The following is a 24,004-nucleotide window of genomic DNA, read 5'->3' as shown; positions in this document are numbered from 1 at the left end:
ATTTTCTTGAAACACTAGTGGCGGATCGGACATCATAATTGCGACAGTCACTCATTTTAGTCATTTTATAAAAGAAATGCCTAGATATTGCCTGGATAGATAAATGGTGCGAACGTCGACACATTAGCAGTAATGTCGCATCAGTAACACGGCTGTATTTGACATCCAGGTGTCAGCAAACTGATTGGACCTCGCCCAATGCGATCAGGATCTCAATATCTTGATCTCACTCTCCCTGGTACTTGCTCTTCTTTAGTGGCGTTACAGAACTTGACTGTTCCGATTCCGATCGTTAGCGTATCCTCAACGATTGTCATTTCGGCTAGGCCGGCGGATGCCATGAATAAAAGAAGCATCAAATAGTATTTTATACAATCGTGATATAATACAAAGCTTTTCAGTCGAGTGGCACTGAAGCTTTAGTAGTTTCGTGTGTTCTGCCTACCCCTTTATGGGATACAGGCGTGATTGTATGTATGTATGTATGTATGTTTTCAGTCGAGTACCATGTTTAGGCCACGAAGCTTGCTGAGTGGCCTAATAGTACGGTACGAGAGTGAAAAGCTTAATTATATCACTATTGTATACAATACTTTTTCTAAGAGTCATCATCTTCATCATCAATGGACGGAAATATCATCATTCATGCAAGTTAAAATTAATGTTAATAGAGTTGTTCACCGTTGTATCAACATCGAATTACCTAGCAATCAATTGTTTGTAATAACCGTCTCTGATTGGCCGATAACGCGACAGATAAAAAAAAAATGTGTTTCAGATGCAGGAAAATTTGCCAGGTATCGCAAATTAGTATAGAAATTGTATGAAGTTCTATTTTTGAAATTATTACAGTTAACTTAATGAGCTTATTATAACGCCGTGTGCCTGCTATAAGGCCACAACTCAAAATTTTTAATTTTCTGGATTATTGCAGATTCGTATTCAAAATCGTTCAATTTACGACCTTATTTCGAGAGCCATAGCAAAAAAGGTCCTTAAAAGCCTTTTTCTCACAAGTGGCCGTATGGAATTGACCATAAATTGTCAGAAGATTCCCTGCAATACGGCCACTTGCCAGTCTGTTCGCATGTAAACCGACGGCCGTTTTGAGTTGTGGCTGTATAGCACACGTTTTAAATGTAAGTTTTGAGTTGCGTCCTAAAAATTTGAGTGATAATTGCGATAAATCCCTTTAAATATTGTGTCACAGCAGTCAGTATCACACTTATTATTACAAAATTACCAGCCCGACGCCGAAACTACTACACAAAATGATTAAACAAATCTCAACTTTGTTTTTTTACAAGTGAACTGTACTTGTAAGAAAACAAAGTTGAGTTGACTAATATGGCTCAATACTATCATAATTATTTTTCCAGTCTGAATTTATTTATCGCATGGTTTGCACGAGTTACACGTTGTTCTCTACTTAAATTATTGAAAAACTAGACTTAAGATATTCAACGGCATTTGTCGAAAGTGTCTTAAGATCTGCCCTTTTTCCGCTAAACTTGGTTATGGGGCACTCGAAGGCTATATGGTGCACCGTCGGATCTGGGTGGCCACATTGTCACTCCGCTGACTCGCGCCATCCCCATCTGCACCACAGAGTTGAGCAGTGCCGATGCCTGTCCTGATACGGCTCAGCCGACACCAAACCTGTCGAGGCTCCTTAAATCCCACTGGTCGGGTCCCAGTATCGAATTCTAACAGCTCTGTAGGAAGAGCTCTGGCTACCCAGTCCATTATCCATGCCTCTAAGGGGCTTACTTGTGACCCACTTTAGTGGAATTCAATATCGGGGGGTAGTCGAGACTTCAGTCTGAGAGACTTTAGCGCGTCGAGGTCTCGGTGGATGGGTAAACTTGTGTCTGCTCCGAATCTTGGCGATTTTACGAAAAAGGGAATTTTCTCGGCGGAAGTTTGGAGGTAAAATATGACTCAGCACCGGCAACCAGTGTGTGGGAGTTGGTTTTAGGCAGCCGCTGATGAGTCGCATAGTGTGGTTCAGCTGGGCGTTACCGCGGCAGTATGGGTGCTGTTTAACCACGCTGAGCAGTACTCGGCAGAGGAGTAGACTAGGGATAGCGCGGTTGTCCGAAATGTTGCTGCGTTGGCACCCCAGGTAGTTCCAGTAAGCTTCTGAATGATGCTGTTCCGGGTCTTGAGCTTCGCAGATAGGCTGGTCAGGTGTTCCTTGAAATTCAGGCTTCTATCCAGGGTGACACCAAGATACGTAAGCTACAAAGTTTTATTTGTTTCAATTTTAAATTATTAATAATATTTGGTAATGACGTAATATAATGTTGATGAATATAAGCTAGTTACACATAATTATTGCTATCGGTACTGGAAAAGTTCATAAATAAAATTATTTTAACTATATGGTGTTTTTTCATATATATTTGCATGATACCTTTATCCAATAATCTCGTTTAATTTTGGACGCATCTCAAAATCTTAAAAAATGTTTCTGCAATACAGCCATAACTCTAAATACCTGTCTTTCAGGCCTTGTATCTTAAAAAAAAAATTTTTTTAGTGAAAAGTGGCGTGATATTATGAAGGGTTATATCATTCTGAGTAAAAAAAGCTAAATTTCAAATTCATAGACCTAAAACTCAAGAAGTAAGATCCTATTTAACAGCCTGAACTATACTCTCAAAACTTTGAGACGCGATTTCTCGAAAAAATGGTTTTTTGAATTGTGACCGTATAGCAGGCACACGGCGATAATTGTGTCGGAACTGCCATAGAGTATCCAACACTGAAAAGTTAGCACTTATAGTTTAGTCTGTGGTGTCCTAATTGACAGATTACAGTCGACAAGTAGAAAAAGAATATTAACAGTATCAAATTGTTAAACCAGAATCAGTTTTTAGCAAAAGTGTTATGAGGAACTGGCAAATTGACTGATTATACAAATTGTTTGTTTGTGAGTTGCCTTAAGGAAGGGTTAGCTCATTTGGCAGTTGATTGTATGGAAAATATCGTTCGAAAGGGTCTCGCATATAATGTAGCTATTTTTAGTACAGTCAGTGTCAAATAAATGTTGTCAAAATATTCTAAGAAAACTGGTTAGTATTAGAAGGCAGAAAAGTGGAAATACGTTGACAAGAAAAATGTTAATGAATTACGTAGATGCTGTAGTTAATTATAATTTATGAACATATTTTATAGCAGTATATTAAATCATCTTGTTTTTTCTTAACTATAATATTCTCCGACTTTCTCAAGTCTAGAATCTAGCATAAAGTGGGCACCAAGAAAAGGACATTTTTCTCTTGGATACTTACATGAAATTTCTTGAAATAATAAAAATACTCATAAATGTGACTCTGTAGAACCAAAGACGAGTAAAATAAAGACTGCCATTTGTATATTACTGCGTGTTCTAACACGTGCTCAACATTATATGATTGACAATCGACTGAATAAATAATGATAAAAATAACTTTTGAAAGCTAAAAAATATTTAAAACATTTAGGGGTGAACAGTGCTACTCTGTGTGGCAGTATTTGCCAGTGTTTATAGTTTGATACCATATTTTAGGATCACTTAATACAATAAGTATTAAGTAGCTGTAGTATCTACTTAGTTGTAGTATCTACATAGTCAAGTTTTTTCTCTCAATTGTATTTTTATTGGGTTCGTATACCGGTAATGGAATTTATTTGCGTGATGAAAACAAATACTTATTTGTTCCTGAGTCATGACTGTTCTATGTATAAGTATGTAAATATATCATCTTCTAGTGCGCAACATCTAAGCAATTAGAGCTAAGATGTTTGGGTAAGGTGTCCTCAATGTATATTATTATTCGATTTTATGCCTGCTGTTTGATGCAACCGCGCAGCGTCGCGTCGCGATTTCCTTGGCTTTAACTAGATAGATGTCGCTAGTAAGGGGTGGCCATTACAATGGTTTGTCTCCATTGTTAACTTATCTCTGTAACACAATTCCGCTTAGGTCCCGCTGGGTCGTCACCGTCAGTTAAATGTCATATTTAAACGTTCTAATAGTTTCTAGGATCGTAGTTTGCGTGTTATTGCAGTTCTTGGAAACTCTTTACTGTTTCCATAATATTAGTGTAATAAAATGTGTTTTGACTTTCTTGTGGATTAAAATAAATAAATACTACATGTAAGTATGTATAGAATGCAAAGAGACTTACTACGTTTTAACTTCGAGGAGCAGCGTGAGATACGAAATTTTTTAAAGTAGTGACGAAATATATTTGAACAAGCGTTCGTTTATTGTCAAGGCACTGAAGATCGTTTCCACTGTTTATTCCAATATACCATAGATTAAAATGCGACCGCCTAATAACGCGCATACACTACACCACACATCGATGGCGCCACAAAAAATGCCTTGTTGCCATCGATTATAATTGTAGATTGGCCATAATTCTATGTCAAAAGTGACACTTAACGCCATCTACAAAGTATAATCGAAAGCTACAAGACATTTTTCGTGGCGCCATCTATGTGTGGTGTAGTGTATGCGCGTTCTTAGGCGGTCGCATTTTAATGTATGGGATGGTATGATCTTTTTATGTTTAATCTATGGATATACCGATGGCGACTGTATAAAGTTCAGTGATCGTCCCTCACCCTTGCATATAAATTTGTTTCAAAAGGACCTTAATTCTGCAGCTGACTGTACATATCATGCATACATTTTATACTAAGAGGAATATCGAGTTCGCTTGTGAACGTGATAAAATTTTAATACCTGAAACACGTGACGTTGGATCAAGTGAATTTTTAACATACGATATTGGATCATATTGAATAGAAACGGTAGAATATTATAGGGTACATCTGGATGAGCAAGTTCATACAAGTTTTATTGCCGTCCTGAGAGATAATATTTTATTATGACACGCTGACCGGGCCAATATTATACTTGTAAATGGAAATAACTTTAATCCGATGCCTGTATTATAGTCAGTTTATATTGTATACATAATTACTATTAAAAATTCTCGTGTTGTTCTTAATACATAGATCATTACTATAATTAGCAAATCACCTTCCATTTTGTTTAAGCTCCAGATATTTTCTCAATTTTAATTGCCGAACTACCCCACAGACGTGTCCCATATGACATCTAACAATGAAAGTAGCCCAAAATAATACGAACATTTTTATATTAAGTCTAGATTTATCCTATTTTTGCAACTTAGATAAATGTATAATATTATAGGATTAGATAAAGTGACTTAGTCTCACTACTTATTCGTAAGCTCAAGGTATTTTCCCATTTCAAGTTTTACCCTAATGGCATCATGCCAATTTGCCGTTTGATATTCAAAGGAGATTAAGTAGGTATAAATAGGATACTGTTAGCTTGGAAAGTTAATGCAACTTACACAGAACCACAATGTCGTATAGTAAAGAGAGTTTCTAGAAAGATACGACATTACAATTCAATGTTTAGTAAGCAGTGCAAGTGAAGTTTCTTAGAAAGTCGAGCGAATCAAAATAACTGCAAGTACAGGGTTTTCCTGCGATTAAATGATGTTTTACATGCTTGTATGTAATTCTATGTAAGTACCAGTTACTCGTACTATGTACGTAATCATCATCATTATGGGCCACGACATCTTAGCAGATTATTGTTGCAGTGATTTTATTGTGTGGTGCCGGTACATCGTCTTTGGTGGTTTAGTCCGATGGCAGCACGACACCTTTTGCCAAATCTGTCACAGGTGTAAAGATTCCTGTAAACGGGATATGCAATCTTTTATTATCAACCTAGACAGTTGGGAGACACGCGCTATCATGAGACCTGAATGGCGCCGTGACTTATCCGACGGGGTGACGGAGCACGACAAAGCCTGGCTCGACAACCTTAAGCAGAAAAGGCTTCGCTCCAGAGCTCCTCCTCCTCTTGACTCACGTTTCACTTGTGACAGATGTACGTAATAGGATATTTTAATTTAAACCTGGACAAAGACAGAAAGTGGAATTATGTACATATATTCTTATGCCATTTCACTGACCAACTGTTTCATCTTACACCGCAACTTGGTTATTTTGAAACCTCAATTTTGTTTGCTACATGTATATACAAATACATAACATATGGAAGATTTCTTAGACATTATATCGTATAAGATTTTGCAATATCGCAACATAGGTACTTATTTCATCATAATCCTTCTTGCGTTATCCCAGCATTTGCCACGGCTCATGGGAGCCTGGGGTCCGCTTTGACAACTAATCCCAAGATTTGGCGTAGGCACTAGTTTTACGAAAGCGACTGCCATCTGACCTTCCAACCCGAAGGGTAACTAGACCTTATTGGGATTATTCCGGTTTCCTCAAGATGTTTTCCTTCACCGAAAAGCAACTGGCAAATATCAAATGACAGTCATACTTACTTATTATCCCTATTTATTTTCTGTAATCATTGTTTGCATCAACTATTCGAAAAGTTACTTTTTCCTGATAGAAGGGATCAAATTAAGAATGGCATACATTTCGAAGTGGTCATTAAACTGAAGGAATCAACTTGGCGCATTTCAAACCGTAGTTTCAGCTTTCCTTTACAACTGAGTTAATGTTACTGAGGTCCCAAACAACGTCTAAGGTCAAATGTTTGAGGTTCGCTAATGACGAGTTACTCTCTATGTTTAAAGATACATTTATACATTATACATTTATGCTCCTTTGTTCCATTTCCTAAGATCTTATTCTATGACCCTAAGAGCAATTGTTTCAAACTGGACCCTTCAGATATTTAGAGAAGGGTTGAGTTTTGTGATTTAATTACTACTAGTGAAGGAGTATTACTAATTGTTGTGTTAAAAGTTTAGGTACAATTCAATACTGAATTTGTGGCTTTTGTGGTGCACCAACTTAAGTTAGCCTCTAAGAAACTTTTAATCCCGGAGATTCGATCGGCTTAAAAAACAGTTTTGGCAGTGACAAGCGACTAATTTTATTCTACATAGAAATTTTATATTTCACGTTAACGCTTTTTTTTAAATTTATGTTAACGTTACTTTTTGTATAGCATGGGATGGGATAGCTGATGTTCAGAGACCTTTTAAAAATGTTGCTGATTATGATCTAGACAGTTTTAAGTATGAGATACTCATGTAATAAAATCAAATAACCTATGCAAAAAACTCCCAAGTCTAATCCATGTCTTTTTTTTTTCAGAACTGCGTGAAGCTTTCGAGGCCGAGGCCCAGGAGGTGAAGAAACCCCGTCTGCTGCTCACTGCTGCTGTACCAGTCGGCCCTGACAACATCAAGGGAGGATACGATGTCCCTGCTGTAGCTAGGTAAGTGTCTGACACCAGAACTGAGAGGCCAAAGGCCAAAGCCCAGGGTGGTGAACATACCCCGTCTGCTCCTCACTGCTGCGGTCCCAGTTGGCCCTGACAACACCAAGGGAGGATACGATGTCCCTGCTGTAGCTAGGTAAGTGTCTGACACCAGAACTGAGAGGCCAAAGGCCAAAGCCCAGGGTGGTGAACATACCCCGTCTGCTCCTCACTGCTGCGGTCCCAGTTGGCCCTGACAACACCAAGGGAGGATACGATGTCCCTGTTGTAGCTAGGTAAGTGTCTGACACCAGAACTGAGAGGCCAAAGGCCAAAGCCCAAGGTGGTGGGCTACTTTCCCAGTCGGTCCTGACAACATGAAGTGAGAATATGATGTCCTGTAGCTAGGTACCTATGTGTCCAACATCAGAGCTGAGAGGCTAAAGCCGAAGGAGGTGAAGAAAACCCGTCTGCTCCTCATTGCTGCGGTCCCAGTTGGTCCTGATAACATCAAGGGAGGATACGATGTCCCTGCTGTAACTAGGTAGGCCTATGTCAACTGTACAAGGACGGAACTACAAGCCAAAGAGTGAAGGAAATCCCTATGCTGTTTAATATTGCTGTTCCTGATGGTCCTACCTTATGGTATGGGGATACGATGTTGTAGCTGTAGTCTAGGTATACAACATTCTTCAGAATTGGACAAAGGGCTTAAAAGGCATAACCCAAGCGGTGAAGAAAATTTCTATGCACCTGTTTCAATCAGCATTGACTCAAAGGAGGATAAGATGTTTTTAAAGTACCTATACGTAGATAGTTTCTACCACCAGATCTGAGATGCTGGAAGTAGAAGCCCAAGTAGTGAAGAAACTTTATGCCTCACTGCTGCTACCAGGAATACGATGTTCCTGTTGCAGATAGGTTAGTCTTTAACACCAGAACTGTCAGATTTGATTTGATATGATAAAAAGACTGCACTCTTTTTTTTGAAATTAGGAACTATAAAACTAAAACACTTGTACATCAATTTATAACACCAATGCCGTTCGTCTAAATCTAAATAGACAAATCTCATGCATTCACTTTTAAAGGCTGCAGCCTTGATAAAACAATACAATATTAATGCACACCATGTTTCAACAATTACTTCAAAATTGCGGACTGATTGTCTTTAAATATCCAGTTAATCCAGGGTTAATGCGTGGCGACCTAAATAAACCTAACTACACTAAAAAATACATTGTCACATGCACGTATTGCGAAATTTCTCTCATTCATATTCCATATACATTGTTTACGCATTTCCCATACTCTAAAACAATGTGCGGAAAAGCTAACATGTGAATTCTCACGCGCAACCGCTTCTTGTGCGAAAATCATCCTTACATCGTGCGACATACGATGTGTGGTTGTTTTTACTCGATGTTATGAAAGTTGGTGTTTGCCTTCATTCAAATACTTGACACATCTGTCGACTGTCATGTTAGATATGGTGGTGCTTTTCAGGACGCGTCGAACTTTTATCAAAAGCGATCTCGATGCAACGTGAACACTGAACACGTTATCGTTTCGACAAGGCTATTATTCTGATTGGCATTTGTTTAATGGGGTTGCAAAACTTTGGGGTGAGACACTTAAATGTGGAGCTCTTGACACGTACCTTGAATTTTAATGGAGGTTGCCTTTTCGTGATAAATTTTGTAAACGTTTTCAATTATTGACGGTTGAAACTTTGAATTGTAGCTGCTCTCTCACACTTATCATTTTGTATTTATTACATTTGATACATCGTAAAACAATTCTACAAGGCAGTCTTTGTGCATATCTAAGTTATGTGGGAGCCAGGCAGGTAAACCTTTGCTTTGGTGTGGTGGCCATGCATTTATTATAAAAGATAAGTACCTTATTTTTTGACACCCTGCAAAGACTCAAGAACTTGCATGAGTTTTTCTTTGCATTCCTTTCAATCGACTGTATTATTTGTTATCTGTAGTGTGGTAATAAGAATAAGTAGATTTTTGTTCAAGAGGGTGCGTAACTTGGTTTTTATTATTATGCCATCTGATGTTGGCAAATTTACGCGTCATCATGAAAGATAGGAGGACTGTCTAGAATTTTTCAAACGAATTCTTCTAAATGAGGCCTAAATCTGTTTAGATCCTAATTTCCACTTATTTCCTCAGTTACCTCGACTTCATCAACCTCATGGCCTACGATTTCCACGGCAAATGGGAGCGGGAGACTGGCCACAACGCGCCTCTGTACGCTCCATCATCAGACTCGGAGTGGAGGAAACAGCTGTCTGTGGACCATGCTGCTCACCTGTGGGTCAAGCTGGGAGCACCTAAGGAGAAACTTATCATTGGTAAGCTTTCAGTTACAAATTTAATATGTCATTGATACTTTTAAGTGGACATCAAAATTATTAGTTCCACTGAGGAGAATGCATAAAGCATTGGTGTATCTAGTATGAATGGAACAGCTATCTTAGGATCATTCAGCCTTTTCTGTTTTCTGAGACTTTTATTATGTAGTTTTAGTAAGGATTATTGATAATTATAGGATTTACAGACTCCATACTAAGAATCGTACCTAATTTTTTTACCTATTAAATACTATCATAACTACACTGATGATGAATACATTTTTTTTTAAATGTGCATTGACGTGATATGATAATTAAAATAGAGAAGTATGTCATTTGTATTTATAAAAAATAAAAACATGAAAAAAAAAAATTTGGGAAAATAAAACAGCGCCATCTAGTTTTAAGCCTAAAAGGCCCATACATTTCAGGGGTACGCTTTTTTGTATGGGCTTTGTCTGTCCCGTATTATATGGTCCTTAGTTTTAGTAAAAAAAAAAATTGTTATCAATGAGAACATGACATCTCCACTGAAACAACATTAAGCTTTGTGATTTGCTACTGTTATTTTAGCCTAGAATATTTTTCTGTAGCTCAGACCATACGAATTGCTGTTCACAATAAAATAGCTCATACGTATTTCACAGTTGTTAAAAAGTACCTTACAACGTATGAAAAATGAATTCCCACTGAATCAAATCAAATAAGAAAAGCAAAGTCTACACTCCATTCCCCAGTCGCAATCCCTAATGAAAATTTGAACAGTACTGCAAATTTCCAATTTGTCATGTATCATAAATTGTGACCCCTGACGTAGGGATAAATAAATAAAACAAGGGTCCGGGTTAGTTTACGACATAAGGTCATCCCTGGCTGTACATTTTATTTATTTATTTATCGTATGGCATATATACACTCAACGTCACTGGATTACAATTGTAAAATGGAGGTCTCTGAGGGTATCCCATTCTGTGGTCCATGTTTCCTCCATGTTAAAGGTAGCCAGGGAAGTTTTCGGTAGTAGTGCAGGAGGTTTCCGGGATTTAAGCCGTTTCCTTCCGAAGTAAACAGGAGGTAGGGCATAGCGAATGATATTCCGCTTTGTGTGGTAGGGCACAGCACAGCGGATATCGTCTCGCTCGAATCTAGAGCAGAGCCCAACTGGGGTAGTACCTCCGCCTTACAGAAGACCACAGCCAAATAGCACTAGACCCTACTCATAGTGTTGTGTTCCTGTCGGTGAGTAAGGCTGCCAGAGCTCAACGGGGGTGCGGTGTGCTGATGACGGGAGGACTTACGGAACTAACTTGTTCCGTTTATTGTCCTTTGAGTCGTCGGCAACCCGAACCCTCCTTGGAGCTTGTGCACTCCTTTTTGCTGTGTACTTAACACAGCAAAAGGGAATGTACAAGTTTCTAATGGGGTGGCAACGCGCATGTGACACTGTTTGAGTTGCAGGCGTCCATAGGTTACGGTGACCGCTTTACATCAGGCGGGCCGTATACTTGTTTGCCACCGACGTAGTATTAAAAAAAAAAAAAAGTCCTCGAGATCTTCGTGAATCGGTAAACTGAGATTACAGTGTACTTTCATCAGTTCACGTCGGAGGCATTTTTCTCTTCGCAGGTGCGCAGGGGCTATGTTGCTAAGAGCGGGAAGCCAGTGGGTGGGCGTTCATTAAAAATGACATTCGTGGGCCATAAATAATAAAACTAGGCGATTTCAATAAGGTTGATTGAGTAGGCGTGAATGTTTGAAGAACTTTTCAACCCTTGCTTGGGCTGCAAACAAAAAGTTATTTATTAAAGAAGCGATTTTAAGATTATAAGAAAAACTAGCTTTTGCCCGCGGCTTCGCTCGCGTTAGAAAGAGACAAAAGTAGGTAGCCTATGTCACTCTCCATCCCTTCAACTATCTCCACTTAAAAAATCACGTCAATTCGTCGCTCCGTTTTGCCGTGAAAGACGGACAAACAAACAGACACATACACTTTCCCATTTATAAAATATTAGTATAGTATTAGTATTAGTATGGATGGCCTAGTCTGAATAGTAATTGAATTGATGCTACCATTAGTGCCGTGACATGTCGCATGTTTGATGACCACGAATCGTGATAAGATTTTTGGTAATCCGATTTACTCATTTTTTCAGCCTTCACATTTAAATCACCTGTCTCTGAAGAAGTGATTTTGCCTTATTTGAAACAGATTTTAATATTATGTTATCGATAAAATTATCAATAGGCTTAGTCTGTGAATAACAGAAATGGGCTGTAAATTAATAAAGTCGTTGTAATTTTGACGAATTACAACGAGTTCGTGTCAAATTCTGAATTTAATTACAATTTATAAGTTTTCACGAACCAGTGCGCGTAGCTGAATGCACAAACGCTGACGATAATATTTCTTTCGTAGCTATCTATCTTTATCGCTCTTGCGTATTGGCACGACAGACCCAGACTACATTTCTGCAGCGTTTCGGTGGCGTTTCGCGTCGCAGAAATGCCATTCGGCTACGGGGCCAGAGGGGTAAATTAACAGCCAATGTCTTTATAAAGTCATGACATTTTAAGATTGCTTTAACATTTTGAACAAGTTTACATATAAGGTGTCGCAATAATATTAATTAAGGCACGTGCAAAGGTTTACGGTGTGAAGGAGCCTTTTGTCAGCATTTATAAAATCAATTCACACCTGGTTTCAAGCTAGTTTAGTTATCACTAGTTGGTGCAGTATTTAGCATGATAAACCTTTAGTCTGAAAAATGTAGTTTGAGTAACATTACACATTATTTTATGATTTTGTTTCTTACTTTTCTTTCTACTACAAATATTAAATTTGTCATTTTATACGGTACTTGCCACTGAAAAGGGGTAGACTATCCGAATTAACTTGATTATACATTTTGTTTATCTATACTTATATTATAAATAGGACAGGGTGTGTGTCTGTTTGTTTGTCCGTCCTTTAACCCCGCCTGTTTTGTAACGAAACAAAGTACTAGATAAATTCTACTATTATTAATACACTCCAATCCGGATGACCAATCCTTTTCCCTCTAAGCAAGCAAGCCTTCACTTTACTCTATTAATCCAAGATATTACTAATATCAATTCCTCCAGGTATGCCAACATACGGCCGGACGTTCACTTTGTCCAATCCGAACAACTTCAAAGTGAATTCCCCTGCGAGCGGCGGCGGCAAGGCGGGCGAGTACACAAAGGAGAGCGGCTTTCTCGCCTACTACGAGGTAAGTCTAATGAAAAACGAGATATGTATCAAGTTTGGGCATTTTAGCGAGAAAAATCACCAAAAAAAAATTTTTAAGGTAGGTAAATTTTATGATTTTCCTACTCAGAATCACGAGCCCTTTCGATTTAAGCAATAATATTATATCAACAGGTAATTTCCAAAGAAAAGATAAGGCATTTATTTGGTTTTGTCTTTCAGAATCGTTTGATATGAATAGTCTGAAGCGTTATGACTTTATCAACTCAGCGGTGCGATTATATTTATTATTTACTAGGCGATTTCTATGAATGAAAGAGAGTGATTGAAGTAATTTATTCTGGAATTAATATAATGGAGGTTTATGTTTTCCCTAATTTCCTATCGCACCTTGATATCTCCCTTAGATTGTATATCTGAACATAAAAGGTTTGTTGAATAGTGAGACGGCATTCTTGAAACACAATTTAAATAACTGTACTAGTTACAACATTATAATATAGTTGGACCAAGTTAGCATTGCACATTTTATTTTATAAATTATATCATGGCTATCAAAAATGATCATCGATAGGTATAACCCCCGTGGAACGCTCTGTTGTCCAAAATTTGCTACTAAATAATAATAACTTCAATTTGTTAACTAAATTCCAAAATGTCTGTAACGTATAAGAGTCAACGCGTTTAAGGGTTTAAATCTAAAGCTGTTTTTTAAATAGGAACTTTTAATAATTTTATTTAGCCAGTAATCATCTTGACATTTTTTTCATTAGGTCTGTGAAATGCTCCGGAACGGCGCCACCTATGTTTGGGACGATGAGATGAAGGTGCCTTACTGCATCCATGGTGATCAATGGGTTGGTTTCGATGATGAGAAATCCATCAGGCACAAGATGAGGTGCGTACAACATTTTGTACTTTTTTTTAATTTATTATAACAAAAGAAAACTTAAGGTAGACAAATATTTTCGCCGAACTGTGGACAGTTTGTTGGCGAATAACTATAATCTTTTAGCATATTATTTTAATGGGCACGTGACGTATTTGAGTCAGCCCCAGTATAAAGATCTACTGAACTTGACGGAAGTTATAGCAAGAGCAGCAGAATATATTGAGAAAATCCAATGTAGCTAAATTCATTTTAGAACGAAAAGTACAAAAAGGAATAAATAAAGCAATGTACACCACATCGTTCACACAACGCTGCATCGGTTCGGTCGAACCATACCATGGCTGTACCTGTACATATTTTGTATTTTGATACACAGATGGGTGAAGGACAACGGATTTGGAGGCGCTATGGTCTGGACCGTGGACATGGACGATTTCAGCGGTGGCGTGTGCGGAGGCGACGTGAAATACCCCCTCATTGGAGCCATGCGGTAAGAAATAAACACTTTTATCAAGATCGAAACAAAAACTGAGTTTTTAAAACTATTCGCCACAAGCATTACCGGCCGGCAAGGGCCTTGACCAACCATGAAATATCTTGTTCATTGCTGTAGTCGGCAAAATCTAAAATAATGAAGAAAATGAGACTATTCTCTTCATTTTTGCCAGTAAGTTTGACTCTCTGTGGATATGAAATGATAGTGAAAAATTATTTACCTTTATGGGCGGGACCAATTGGCTCGTATACGGTCCAAACTCATTTGGGCAAGTTTGCAAAATGGCTCATACATTCCGAATACTGACTTCTTATAAATTTTTGCCGTAGGCAATTGTAGGCAATGGCACTTTCACTTTGAAATTACATTGTTAGTTTAGGGTGATTGAGTTTATTCTTGCCATGATTGCTACATTATTTTGTTTTAATGAAGAATAAGATAACTTTCTCGTTAGGTACCTACTTGATTCCATTACAAGAAGGTTTAACATTTTAAGGTGGGCATAAAGATAATAAGTACAATTTTGGCAAACAATTTTTTGTCTCTTTTCATTGAAGGCCACGTCTTCGCCTCGGCTAAGTCTGTGGCCATGAGCAAGCTGATTTATAATTTGAAAAATGTAGGCATTATCCAACTAACTTTGTACTTAAATTGTTGGAAAAGACATTGAATGGACTTAAATTTACGAATTATTCCAGAGAGGAGCTTCGAGGCATCTCTCGTGGCAAAGACGCTAAAGACGTAGATTGGGCATCAGTAGCTGCCTCCGTCGTTCTAGAAGTCACTGAGAAGCCTCAGCCAATCAAGATCAGCCTTACTGACGTCCTGAGAAGAGTCAAGAAACCCACCAAGACCATCATCGTCAAGAATAAGAATGCTATTGCTGAGCTCGACAAGAACAGTAAGTATCCAAAAATAAATAAACTAACGCTATTTTTATACATGACATTAATAATAATATATACATGTCTATCGGTCTGTTCACTTCACGCATAAATCGATATATTGACGTTTTTAGACATAATTCGGTATGGTAATAACTTGGCGTCTACGTAAGGATTTTTCAACACTTTTTATCATGATTTTATTCTATGAAACGAAGTCATTAAGCAATACCTGATTTTACAAGCAAGCGTGGCACATATGCATTTAGGTGTATTTATGAATAGTAATGAATACCTACTGTTGTTAAATAGGTTCGTCAGGAATTTAAGCACTTGACTTGATTGACTTCTCCGTTTTGTCTCGGAGCCAAAATATCTTACGCAACAAGCATTGTCGACATGGCGTCAATCAATTGCTCATACAGTTTTTTTAAATCTAAATTAACTACCATAACTTGTCTTAATTTATTACGATCACTTTCTCTCTTTAACTCGCCAATTGGCCCTGTTTGCATTTAAACGGTTAATATTAGTAATTTCCTCGTGTTCACTTTCGATTTTTTTATATTTACCTGTTTGACTTTCTAAAGAGTTTTTAATATTTTTTGATGAGGCTCTCGTTATGTTATGGTAAATGACACGTTCGAAGTAACAATGTTATATTTGCAGTCGTCAGTAGCGTTGCTGCTTAATAAATTAATGTTCAGTGAGTATGACGTGATGTTTCTTTCATATTTCACCAGCTTTTCTTAAGTTGGTATGGTAAATTATACTTTCATATTAATGTGTTCGAGCTGCGGCTCAATTTATAATGACATGATATGAAAGAAGTACTTTGACTACGTAAAATAGTTAAAAGAATGTTGAACCTAAATTAGGTGCCACTTATTTAAATAATTGCAAAATATGCAAAAAATCTTATACTGAGCAACTTCAGATACGCTCTTTTAATATCTTCGAGTCGCCTGATATAATCACTCCAAACTCGTAAGGGCCGTTTAACAAGTTTATTTACAACAGTCCCGACCACCAATGCATCGTTCAAAGTTCAACACAATCACAAATTCTTAAAACAATACTTCAAACCTATCTCAACAGACAAACCATTATAACAATGCGTTTGGCACGGAAAGCAACAAATCTCTCACGGAGTGCCTCAAGGGTCACTCCTGGCCCCTTTGTTTCTCCTGCCAAGACGCGAATGGGTCGCGCGTTGAAAGTTTGAAGCATCGACTGCTTTTAACGGGGAAATGTTGCCATGCCATTGGTTGTGACGGGCTCGTAAATGTTGATATAGGTTAGGTACGCTCGAGAGACGAAATGTGTTTCCATTATGTTTGTCAAGTTTACGTCCACATCAGTTTCAACAGTTTCGAATACGACGCACTGAAGTAGGATGTCTTGCACCAAAGAAAATGTGACTAAGTCCCAGTGACAAATATCAGAGTCGATTTAGTAGTAATAATGCATACAGTTTTTTGGCCAATATTACCATCAGCGTGTGATATAGTGATCAGAACATTAGTAATGCTATTTTGATTCCAGCCTCAGGCACCTGAGACCTTGAGTTATATTTTCTTCAGTATACAATACATGTCATATGATATCAATCAAGCGGACCCCAGGCTTGGAACGAGCCGTGGCGAAAGCCGGGATAACACTTTTTTTTTATGAATTGCAGTATTTTGTAACTATTTAATAGTTAAAACAAAATAAATTAATAAAGAATATCGTCACTACTTTTAAAAAAACTTGTATCTTCGTCTGTCAATGAAAAGAAAATTGTAGTAAGTATGTATGGAATGCATATAGACTTACTGAGTTTTAACTTTGAGGAACAGCGTGAGATACGAGATTTTTTTTAAAGTATTGACGATATGGATTAAGCTCCCTAGTGCAAAGGTACTTTACAAAACTTTTTATATTAATTAGTATTTTTATGTTGTTTTTCTCCGCAACCGCCCTGTACTTTGCCCAAGTAGAGAAATAGTTTGGCCATTCCGTACCCATGCCAAGACCGTTCGTTACCTTAAAACACGATTTACAAACCGCAGACGAATGCACAGTAACTGCCAAAACATTCCGACGCAATCATAAATCACGGCAACTTGTTTAATATTTCACACAAACTAAATTCTTTTGGCTTACCAAAAATGCGGACATTTAAGACGAAGGTGGGAAAGAACCGCATTTTAGTACAAAATCAGACCTCATTTTCCTCTCTTTGGATATAAAGGTAATTGAAAGAATTTTTATCCAATTTATTTTATATCAAGTGATATCAACCACTGTATACTCCTTTATTTTTTATTGAATAATAATATGTTCTCTTATTTAAAGTGAAGAAAATTTGGCCTGTGAAAACGCGAGGTTGAAGAAGGTTTGCTTTAAGATTACTTAGTGTTTAAATGAAACTATTCGACATAAACATACAATTGACGGAATGAATGCCTTAAAGCACTTTCTACAAGTCAGTCATTGGACAATACAGTGGCAGTTATAATTATCAGAAAAGTTGGGAATATATTGTAACAGAGCATATGAAATATTTTGTCCTCCTGGGGTTCACTGTCTTAATACTAGGGACAAAATACCTACGATAAAATTTGCATCTACGTTAAATGGAATTGAGTTGCTTTTGTTTTGATTCGTTCGATTTTCAAACAAAAGAAATTCAGCCCTGTTTTCTAGTACCATTAATTCAAATTTGTTTGACAATTTTTTTGTATGGCGGGCCGCTAAAGGATAAAATCAGTTTTCCACTACATTCATTTTCAAATTTTTTAGAGGATGATTAAACACATAATTAAAAAAATATATTTATTATGTAACATCTAAGGAGGAAAATGGGAATAACGTTTGTATGAAGACTTAGCCGTCTTCTTTCCGCTTAAGAGAGCGCTGTGATTTAAGACCCCTCAGTTATGACGCGACAATCTTTTCAAGTACCCCCAAGTTTCTCCAAGTACGTTATAAATAACATATTTTGAATGTTGAGGAATACTGGGGGAGTTAAAGTATTCTTTGGGAGTTTTTACGGCGTGACAAAGTCTTGACGTGAGTTATGAAAAAGTTGGGCTTTGTATGGCATGGGATGTGTTGAAGTTGGAAATATCAGTAAAAATATTATGCACATTACATACCCTCTGAGATGGTATGACTTCGTTGAAGTAATACCACAGTATAATAAAGAGTATTATCGTACAGTATGGCCACTCCCGCTCCCCGCTAAAAGCGCCGCCCACTCCCTCTCGGTTACCTCACAGTTACCGCCTGTCAAAAACGCGAACAGTCCTGTCATATCTCACTCATACAAGCATGGTACACGTTCACCTACACGAGCTTAGAATGTGTCCTAGGAACCTCTTTCATATATTTGATCGCCAGTGTCCGAGATATGGTAATACTTACAGAATTTTTCTTAATATTACTTAGGTTGTACACCGTCTCATTGGAAAATCAACTCTGGAAGTCACCATCAATGTGCTCTGTCCAGCTGTCAGCTGGACTCCAGCAGTCATGAGGCCATATCTTGGCACTATTGGTTTTATTTTTATCTATCATACATATCAATTTTATTGTCTGTGTGCTTAGGAATAAATCATACAGGTGTGTATTATTGTATTCTACAGTCACAAGTTTAACGAGTATATCTGATACATACATACATACTATCACGTCTATATCTCATAAAGGGGTAGGCAGAGCACATGAAACTGCTAAAGTTACAGTGCACTCTTGGCAAATAAGGGGCTGAAAGAAAACGAAACTATCATTGCATTGACAAGTTGCCAGCCTCTCGCCTACGCCACAATTTACCCCATATCCCACAGTCGCCTTCTACGACCCACGGGAAGAAAGGGGGTGGTGAATTTCATAACCCGTCACCACACGGGCAATATTATGTCTGATAAAACTGTATAAATGACTGTAGACAGTTGTTGGAAGTATCTACTCATACTACTTATTGGCGCAACGACCCAAAATGAGTCTTGGCCTCCGACACGAGTGTACCCCAATCATCCCGATCCTTAGCGACGTCCCTCCAGTTGTATGCTTGGATAACGTGCAGATCCGCTTCAACGGCATCACCCCAACGACATCTAGGCCGTCCACTTGGTTGGTTATCTACTCATAATTAAATGATTCCACCGCCGCGCTTGAAGAGTCGTAGGAGCTTTATGAGGTGTACGGAAGCCATCCGAACTCCACCACCTAAGAAGCGACTTGACCAATGGGAAAGTACCCGCGCCCCTCCCGACTACTACGTCCGTCCCGCCGAACTGCTCCCCGCTGGGCATAAGCATTAAGCAGCCGTGGCCGATCTGGAAAGCCTTGAACAGACTGCGCTCCCAGACCGGCCGCAGTAAAGAGAACTTGCTGAAGTGGGGCGCCCTACACGGCTCAGATACCCAATGCTCATGTGGGACGGCTCCACAAACGATGGAGCACATGCAGTCCTGTCCAGCGTGCCCATTCGCCTGCTCTCTTGCAACAGGACCTCCGTGATGCGACAGACAGGGCGATAAATGTCGCTACCTTTTGGGCCCGCACAGTCTGAGACCATCGACACGAGAAGAAGAAGAAGAATGATTCCAAAGAAATACAATATTTTAGACATTGCATTCTAAGGATCGCTCGTTTTTAATTTCGAAATAGAAATGCTTGGAATGCTCTTTGATATTAAATTTGATCTTTGACCATTGGATGATTGACGCTTAATAAAAATGCCGTTTGAGTTTAAATAAGGAAAGAATCACAATTAGATTTCGCCGAAGCTTTCATAATGTTGATAAATGACAAAATTATATTCAGCGAAATCAAAAGACTTCTGATGGAAATGGAAGATTAAAATGTTAGGTATATCTTGGTTCTAATATTACTTCCCTTCAAAGATTAAGTTCCATTTGAACTATTACTATTTGCTATGAAATGAAATGAAATGAAATGAAATTATTTATTGCCGGAAATACATTCCATAGATTATAACTAATATTAACATAATAAATTAACTAAATTAAACCTACCTATATACCTACCTATATACCTAGGCATTCCATTTTTGCCGAGTATTGAACCACTTTGACTTAAGCCCACCTCGGACACTGGCGATGAAATATATGAAAGAGGCGCGTTCCTAGCACACAATTTAAGCTCGTGTAGGTGAACGCGTACTATGCTTTTATGAGTGAAATATGACAGATCGACTGTTCGCGTTTTTGACAGGCGGTAACTGTGAGGTAACCGAGAGAGGGTGGGCGGCACTTTCAGCGGGAAGCGGGAGTGTCCATTCTGTATGATAGTAGGTACTCTTTATTATACTGTGCTTCAGCGGTAGCATTATTGTAAGAATCCTGCAAAAGTAGCATTAGTATTTATTTATTTATTTATTTAAACTTTATTGCACAAAAGAACAACTTAATATACAAAAGGCGAACTTAATGCCATGAGGCATTCTCTACCAGTCAACCTTTGGGCAAAGCAGAGAAGATTGTAGGCGGTTAGTATAGTCGTAATTTGCTCATACATATCAGAGACTTCTACTTAAATTCACAATGGACTACTGGAGACGTGTATTTTAATATATTTTTGGCTTATTGGATGTTTTTGAACTCCACCATACCAAAACATTTTAACAATTTGGCTAGTTCCGCAATAAATTCTTGTTCGTTTATTTTATTGTTTTCATTATGATTGTTTTCAATGAATAAACACTAAATACTGACGTTAAACGAGTGTTTTCTGTTTATATTGCTGCAATTATTGTTTGTTCATTAAGAGCGTACACCCATCTTAAAGGCCGGCAACGCACGGTGATCGCTTACCATCAGGCGACCTGTCTGCTCGTTTGCCTCCTATCCCATAAAAAAAAACATTATTAATAATCTCTTTGAAATTTGTTTCAGTTATTTTAATGTTTATTGCGCATTTATCCATGTTTTGAGCATTTTGTAAAACAAGGCATTGCAATCCCGGAACATTATTAAAATTGAATTTAACAATTTACATTACGTCTTAAAAAATATAAATGCAACTGTGCAAAACTAAAAAAAAAAATATATTTACTAGGTAGCTCTCGAATCACTTCGTCTAATATACCGTATCAAAATCCGTTTTAAACATCTAAGCATACATGGAAAGCGACCTTCTTCTATACATATTAATATTACATAATTATGTAGCGATGACGAATAGAGTGGAACATTTCAGAAATCTAGGTTTTGTTATCATTTTAAAAACAAATAACATTTAAAGGGACTGGTGAATGTAACCAACATATAATTTATTATCATACATCATCATCAATGTCATAACCTTTTTTTTTTGTTTCAGAGCGCGAACCCCAAGTGCTCTGCTATCTGACCTCCTGGTCGTCAAAGCGTCCGAGCGCCGGCCGCTTCACCGCCGAAAACATAGACCCGAATCTCTGCACTCACGTCATCTTCGCTTTCGCCACACTCAAGGACCATAAGCTGGCTGAGGGCGATGAAAAAGATGCCGATATGTATGAGAAGGTTGTTGCGTTGAGGGAGAAGAATCCTAACTTGAAGGTGAGTTATAAACTGAAATAGATATTTTCTTAAATGGCGATTGTTTATAATATTGTCTTCGGTTACCGCGATAGTTACTCATGAAATAAAACTATGGAAACGGATTAAATGATGTAAAGAGTTCGAAACGTCGGGATGTATTTTAAATTCATTATACGCGATTTAATCCGTTTCCATAGTTTTTTATTTCATGGCGATTGTTTGTTTTCTAAAATCTGTGTTTTAAAACCAACTGTACCAACCGCATTTTAAAAATAACGATTAACATTACCTAATTCACATTTACCAGTGCACTTTCAAACTATGTCACGGGCACTTGGGTATGTCTTATTGTTAATGATAAATGCATTTCTTTTCAGATTTTACTCGCCATCGGTGGCTGGGCCTTCGGCTCCACTCCCTTCAAAGAGCTGACCTCCAACGTCTTCAGAATGAACCAGTTCGTGTACGAAGCTATTGAGTTCCTCAGGGACTACCAGTTCAACGGACTTGATGTGGATTGGGAGTATCCCAGGTAAGCACTGTAGACATAAAATAGTAAAAATTTGGATACTGAGAATCCTGACGGACAGTTTGCGAGTAGTATTTCTAAGTCCCAGACTACCTGATTTTTAATACACAATGGAAAAAGAGTAGAAGACAAAGCAGGAAAGCGGAGCCTGGCATTTGGTCAGAAAACGCTAGGTTGAACAAGAAAAATGGTGGTGACCAAGATAGTTCAGCCATCTTTAAGCAGTCATCGTAGCCTAAAACGCTTGCATCTCTTGTGGTCTTTAAATGAAAACACTTATAGTGTGAGGCAAATATCCATTCTGAAGTTGGTATTTTTGACAGTACTTTACTTTGGCTTTAAATTCCTGGAACTGCACATTTCTTTATGTAATCAGATTTAGGCTTCTTTTTGCACACCATTCCTGAAAATAAAGCCTCGCTTTTAAATGAGCCCCCCGGGCAGGTTTATTCCAGCCGGTCGGCCGCTCTCTTCCGTAGCTATCAACCGAGGCCTCGATAAAATTTCAACCTCCTCCCTTCTTCCAAAATTGAATTAGACATTGGCTTGTTTTGTTTCACAGAGGAGCCGATGACCGCGCTGCTTTCGTTTCCCTATTGAAAGAACTCCGTCTGGCCTTCGAAGGTGAAGCCAAGACCTCTGGCCAGCCGCGCCTGTTGCTCACTGCTGCTGTACCTGCTTCTTTCGAAGCGATTGCCGCTGGATATGATGTGCCGGAGATCTCTAAATACTTGGTGAGTTATCGTGATATGATGGAGGATTATCATCCTGATTATCTGTTTCGGCGGTGAGATGTCCTATCGGACATGATGACCATATTTTTTTTCTGAAAGAAATCTGTCTGGTTTCGGATAAAAGCCCCACATGCTGCATATCAATATCAATGCTGTACCAGACTCTTTTGAAGCAGTTGCCGACTTGTGAAACTTTGTGAAGGAAACTTGATTTTATTTAAAAACCTTTTCTGATCAAAAACCAGTTTGAACTTTAAAGGAGAAGCCAAGACCTGTGTGCCTTCAGAAGACAGGTCTTGGCTTCCAGAACTTTTTCTTGATTAGTATAATTTAAATTTTTATTCCAGGACTTCATCAACGTCATGACCTACGACTTCCATGGACAATGGGAAAGGCAGGTCGGCCACAACAGCCCTCTGTTTCCACTGGAGAGCGCCACCAGCTACCAGAAGAAACTTACAGTGGTACGTACACCATAGATAAACATTCACTTTCCACCGAAACCATTGTATTTTCTTACCATTCCTTAATTTTTGCCATTCTGCTCAAACTTCAATGCAGATGGCTCTTTGGTTCTTCTCTATAGGCTAGTTTCCTACTAGTTAAATCAGATTCTTTTTAAGAACTGTCAAAACGATTTGCTAATATGGAATTACTATGAATTCATTTACTTTGTCTTTTTTTTGACTTATTAAATATAAATTATGTTTAAACATAACTACTGTCCATATTTTTCTTCTAATTATGTGGTTCTTTATTTCGTGCACTGCATAAAATATTTTATTTTAAGAATAGGAACCTAGCCTATTCTCCCGCTTCGATCTAGGTGTTCTTTTGAAGGCATCTCACCAACTTATTTCTGGATTCCGTATGCAATCATTATAATACGGTCAATTTACCCCACTGTATGTTTAAAACAACACTTATCAATGTTCTCCGCATAAAATATAGATTTAGGGACATAATCGCTTTGTCAATCGTACCCAAAACCTATAAATCCTAAAACCTAGAGCTTAAATCTGAATATTACCCTCATAACTGTGATCTGTGACCAGAATAT

At 38.0% G+C, this 24,004-nt stretch overlaps 1 protein-coding gene across 1 annotated transcript in view; it reads left to right on the top strand.

Annotated features, from left to right (window-relative positions):
• LOC125233213 (probable chitinase 10) overlaps positions 1-24,004 on the top strand; it is a 169,806-nt gene that overhangs the window by 137,872 nt on the left and 7,930 nt on the right. Inside the window, exons 6-15 of the mRNA XM_048139124.1 lie at positions 7,177-7,300; positions 9,466-9,647; positions 12,771-12,898; positions 13,650-13,774; positions 14,145-14,258; positions 14,963-15,165; positions 21,482-21,699; positions 22,059-22,213; positions 22,773-22,944; positions 23,292-23,408. Coding sequence (XP_047995081.1) covers positions 7,177-7,300; positions 9,466-9,647; positions 12,771-12,898; positions 13,650-13,774; positions 14,145-14,258; positions 14,963-15,165; positions 21,482-21,699; positions 22,059-22,213; positions 22,773-22,944; positions 23,292-23,408 — 1,538 coding nt within the window. The remainder of the gene's footprint in view (positions 1-7,176; positions 7,301-9,465; positions 9,648-12,770; positions 12,899-13,649; positions 13,775-14,144; positions 14,259-14,962; positions 15,166-21,481; positions 21,700-22,058; positions 22,214-22,772; positions 22,945-23,291; positions 23,409-24,004) is intronic.

The sequence above is a fragment of the Leguminivora glycinivorella genome, chromosome 14, assembly GCF_023078275.1.
Source record: "Leguminivora glycinivorella isolate SPB_JAAS2020 chromosome 14, LegGlyc_1.1, whole genome shotgun sequence".
Lineage (NCBI taxonomy): Eukaryota > Metazoa > Arthropoda > Insecta > Lepidoptera > Tortricidae > Leguminivora > Leguminivora glycinivorella.
The sequence above is the reverse complement of the archived record's forward strand: the minus strand, read 5'-3'. Positions and strand labels throughout refer to the sequence as shown.